Below are 5,248 nucleotides of genomic sequence, written 5' to 3'. Positions count from 1 at the left end.
CAAGGCTGAATATTAATATCTTCAAATAAGCTCTAAAATTACAAGCTGATTTTATTTCCCTTGACATGCTTGAAAGCCAATCCTTAAAGAGTTAGATCAATCCTAGAAGGATTCAATACTCTTTAGGTTTCAAATCAACTTGTGCAGTCATTTGCAGCTAATTTAACCTCCCCCATAATAGACCTTTGCAATTTTATCGTTTTCTTAAAGCATCTCCTTTGCCGATAGAATTTTACAGTATGTTAACTGTTATTTATTGAATGTATGGGAATCTTTTCTTTACAAGGACCAAAAAGAATCCTTGAGATGATACCTGCATGGCTTTGCAAATCTACAAGAAGAAGGCATGCCGGCTAGGTATTAATTCAATGCAAGTCCTTCTATTGCAAAGTTTAAAGAATCAAACTAAGGCTTTCCCCATTGAGTGGGATAAAGGCTAGTTAAAGCATTGATACAGATTATGGTGCCAACTGATGGAACCACTTTTCTCCCCCTTTCAATGCATGTCCTTCGAGTGATCCGATCCCAATTAAACAACAAAGCATTATCTAAACTGCAGATGAAGTATGTTACCATCATAAAATCAATCAATTCTCCTTTTCAAGCAGAGAGTTTCGCACGTCAAGAAAATACAAGACCTACTTCCAGTGCAATAAAAATAGGATCCAAATGAACATAGATTCTCATCAAACAAAAACATAAAGAGAAAATGCTAATAAAGTTAGTCGTGATCAATAGTAAACAAAAAAAAAAAAAAAAAAGAGTCAATATATACAATGAGTCATAAAATCATTAAGAGAAGTATAGCATTAACTACAAAGCGAATCGAAATGGCGTAGAGCTGAACATCTAAAAGATTATTCAGCACCATTAATCCTGACATTCTGAAGCCCCAAAGATATTGTATCTGCAAGGTCTATCGTATGCAGAAGGGTGCCAGTATGATTCAACTTTCCAAGCCACTGAGCGCCATTATGTCCTCCATCAGCCATCCTCATATAACCATCAGACCATGCATTTACATATCCAGGGTAGAAAGAAGCATCACCATAAGGAACCAAAACCTGTTTTACAGTCATCAGGGCAGGTCCATTCCATGCGAGCATTGGACATGAATACAGAGCGCCATAACCAATTGCACTATAGCCGTCATATGTATATCCTCCATCATAGCCAACTGGACCAAATCCAAAACCAGGAAGGAATTGTGATTCATAACCATGATAATACCCATATTCCGGACCATAAGGTGGATACCCCCAAGGAAGATAATTCTGATAAGAATTATCATTCGTGTTGTTATAATTACTGCTGCAAGTGTGGTTAATATCCTTGGGAACAGCTATTTTAACCTCTACAGTTTTTTTGTTCAGCTCATGGAACCTCTTCTGTGTCGCATTCTGTGCTGCTGATTCTGAAGCAAAGGTTATAAAGCCAAAGCCTCTTGGCCGCTGTGTTTCACTGTCATTCATGATAACAACATCATTCACGGATCCAAATTTCTCAAAGTAACTCCTAAACTCATCTTCAGTAATATTAGATGGCAATCCACCTACAAAAATCTTTCTGGAAGTAATGCTACTGTTGTTGTTATTCATGTTGTTAGTACTTTGCACTGAACTTTGATGATAAGCTGATTGATAACGCCTCCGTTCTTCTGATCTTGATCTAGCTCTCTTAACTTCTACCTGATAAACAGGAAACAAAAACATATAGATCAAAATTACATACCCAAGAACTTTAGCAGCAGAACGTGAATAGAAAAGAATTGGGATAAGTAACATCAAATTTATAAATCTGCTGAATTAAATTAACCCAAAGCCTAAGGACCTTACACAATGAGAAGATATTAATGTCAAATGATAACATTTTGCTTCCTTTATTTCATGTTTAGTAACCAATACGTGCGTGCGTGTGTGCGCGTGCGCACCCCTTTTTGTATCTCTGTCCTCCTCTCTCTCTCTCAATTTATATAAGGGAGATTTACATACATACCACTTAAAACATTCAAATTTATATACATACCACATAGATTCGATTTATTATAAAGTTTGGATGTCAGATTAGTAAAATTGATTTTTTTTTTTTGTGAAAGCTATGTAAATTTCAAAATTTCATGTAATATGCATGTAAAACCCCCACATTTATAATGTAAAAATCATTTTCTGCTTTTCTTAAAAACTCTTAAAACAAGAAGAAATTATCTTCTTCATCATTTCTTCACTTCTTCTCTCTTATTTTCTTGCCTCATCTCCCAATCAAATGGTTGGACTCAAAACTTCATCACTTTCACCCTTAAAAAGTTCTAAACTCACATTCCTCGCCATTAAAACTTCGTATGCGTGGCTGAACTTAAACTCCGTTGATAAAACTATTACTTCCTGTCAGGACTATAAAATTCCTCAACAAGAACAATAACTTCTAAATTTCAAACAACTAAAACAGATCTTATCTGACAAAAGCTGAATCAAATCATGCACATTAGCAAATCTTTCAAACTTATCCAAGAAACAAAAAACAATGTTACTCTTCAAAAATTCACAAAAAAATAAGAAAGTGAAAGAAAAGAACTAACCAATATATCCCTAATTAGATGCTGCCCCTCTTCATTGACGGCCCTCTCCACAGCTTCCGCGTCAACGAATTCAACAAAACCGAACCCCTTAGCATTCCCCGTCGCCCTATCTTTCACCACCATCACCTCCTTAACATCACCGTACTTCTCGAAATACTCTTTCAGCGCGCCCTCCTCCAACTCTTTAGTGATTCCTCCTACAAAAATCTTGGCCGGCGCCGCTGCTGCAGAAGGCGACTGCGAAGACGATGACGGAGAGGGATCCATCTCTGCTGCGAAACCCTAATGCGGACGAGGAAGGAGATTAGCTGAGATGAGCTGAGACGAAGAGAGACAGAAACCTGCGAGGGTTTTGGGGTAGTTACCGAACGGCGAGTGGGAGTGAAGGATGAACGGCTGAAGACGTGTGGTATAAATAGGGTTTTATCTGATTCGGAGATTTTCACGGAGCCTATTTCGACTTCAGTTATAATGGGTCAGTTATTTCTTTGTTTAAATTTTTATTTACATAAATACCACCTATTTATTTTATGAAATTAATTTTAATAAATAATTACATAGATGACCCCTGAAATATTGTTACTTATAAAAATGTAGCAATCAAACTTATTTATTTTTACGTGCCACAATTAAACCATTGAAATTTTGATAAAAATGAAAAATATGGGCTGGGAGTTTAGTGTTTTATCGTGAATTTTAATATTTGAGTGAAAATTTGAAAAAATTTATGAAAGAATATGCTAGATTTGTAAATAATAATGTTTCGTGTCATGTATGTACTTTCTCCAAATTTCAACGGATCTTTCATATCATAGGTTGGGCTGTAAATAAAAGAATGCACTTGATAAACAACTTGAACTCAACTCGATTAAGACTAGAACATATTCGTTCAAATTAGTAAATAAACATGATTAAATAATTTTTAAAAGCTTGAAGCTTAAACGAAGTGAACATGAACATAGTCGAACTAGTTCGTTTACGTTCACGAACAAACTCGTTTGTCGTTCAAGAAATAACTTGTTAAATACTTGATGTTAAGCTCGATAATAACTCATATTTTATATATGATATGTTATTTAGATAAAATTTGATTAGTTAGAAATCATTTATTTATAGATTTAGTAGTAATATATTATTACATCAATAGTATTTTTAGTTTAATTGTTAATTATGTTTTATTTTATTAATAATTGAATGATAATTTAGAATGAGATATTTACAATTAAAGAAAGTATCATACAAGATTTTTCTTATAAAGTTTTTATAATGTTGAATGTAATGAGTTCATTTTTTATGATCATCACACTGAAATTACCAATAACATTGAAGTGGATTGCCTTATTGTTATTATTTTCTTATTAATATGATTAAGTAAATGATCATCCCTATAACTTTTAGGATCAATTTAGTTCTTACACTTACAAAATTTGAATTAGTATAGTCTTATCAATACAAATTATTTAGCTAATTAGTGAAGTTCAAAGATTTTAGATTTCATAATCAATAAATTAGTAATTGCGATTTAAATCACAAAATTATTTATTAATTTTTTATAAGAAAATTTAGATTCTCATTTGAATTTTAATTTGTATTCGTTCACTTGTCACGAACAAATCAAGGACAAAATTAAGTTCAAATATTGAAAAATTTAAACAAATCAAGCTTAAACAATATATGAAAGTTTGAAGCAAGCTCAAGCCGAACATAAACAACTTATAATTATATCAAACCAAGTTCGAACGATGATATACTCGACTTGGGTCGGCTCGATTACAACCTTAATCACATGTAAACTTTCACTATTATTGCTTTTTAATAAATAAAATATTTTATGGGCATGAAAGGTAGTATTAATATAAATATTATATAAAAAAAAATCTGAACTTTGATTTTTTTACATATATGTCACTTTATGTATGTGTTTTCTAAATTAATAATAGTAATGTTTTTTGTAATATGAAAAGCATAAAAATTGAATTATATATATTTGACTTCTACATATATATAAGAAGTATATATTTAAATGCATTCTTTTTTAACTTTATGGTGAAATCTTAAATTGTCTCACTCACCCTCCTTTTATTTATGAATGTTTTAATAATTTTCTTCAACTAAGTTATAACTTAAATTTATTAATAGTGAAAATAGAAACTTTAAGAGAGGCCTTTTGGGAGGCTTTTCTGCCATTTATTAAGTTTCTTCAACTAAGTTTTTGAGTCATGATTTTTGTAGCCCAAATGATAATATGTGTAATTTGAATTCGCAATATCATGGAGAAAAATTGCACCCTCAACCACAATGTCGAGGGTAAATACGATGAAGTAGGATTGTTCCACATAAAAAACTTACGTGCCTTAATTATCGCATCTCCAATGTCTACTTAGGATCATGATTAAAGCTTATCCTTCAATTGATTCAATCATCAAACTGATAATACCATTTGATGGGTGCTTGGTTGACCATCTTTCTAAAATATATCTTAACTTAGAATATTTTCCTCTCACTTAATATATAATTTGCACCACCTTTCATCAAATTATAATGTCAAATCTATTGCAATTATTTGCAAAATTTTAAAAATATTATTTTAAATGTCTTGAACATGAATTTTAAGGGGGTTTCCTACTTATGTCTTTTATAGCATACTCATCAACATAAATAAAAAACTCCAAA

At 32.0% G+C, this 5,248-nt stretch overlaps 1 protein-coding gene across 1 annotated transcript; it reads right to left on the bottom strand.

Annotated features, from left to right (window-relative positions):
• Positions 1-705: 705 nt before the first annotated feature.
• LOC110023873 (RNA-binding protein 1-like) lies at positions 706-2,943 on the bottom strand. The gene is made up of 2 exons (XM_020723503.1): positions 2,576-2,943; positions 706-1,688 (listed from the first exon to the last, which is right to left on the bottom strand). The coding sequence occupies exons 1-2, from the start codon at positions 2,840-2,842 to the stop codon at positions 858-860; spliced, it is 1,098 nt and encodes a 365-aa protein (XP_020579162.1). The 5' UTR covers positions 2,843-2,943; the 3' UTR covers positions 706-857.
• Between the last annotated feature and the right edge of the window lie 2,305 nt (positions 2,944-5,248).

This window comes from Phalaenopsis equestris, unplaced genomic scaffold, assembly GCF_001263595.1.
Source record: "Phalaenopsis equestris unplaced genomic scaffold, ASM126359v1 Scaffold000233, whole genome shotgun sequence".
Taxonomy (NCBI): Eukaryota; Viridiplantae; Streptophyta; class Magnoliopsida; order Asparagales; family Orchidaceae; genus Phalaenopsis; species Phalaenopsis equestris.
The sequence above is the reverse complement of the archived record's forward strand: the minus strand, read 5'-3'. Positions and strand labels throughout refer to the sequence as shown.

Bases quoted from the DNA above. Each gene is read 5' to 3' on its own strand.
- LOC110023873 (XM_020723503.1), bottom strand. From the start codon at position 2,842: ATGGATCCCTCTCCGTCATCGTCTTCGCAGTCGCCTTCTGCAGCAGCG. The intron at 1,689-2,575 runs GTTAGTTCTTTT...CCTGTTTATCAG, and splicing joins ATCTAATTAGGGATATATTG to GTAGAAGTTAAGAGAGCTAG.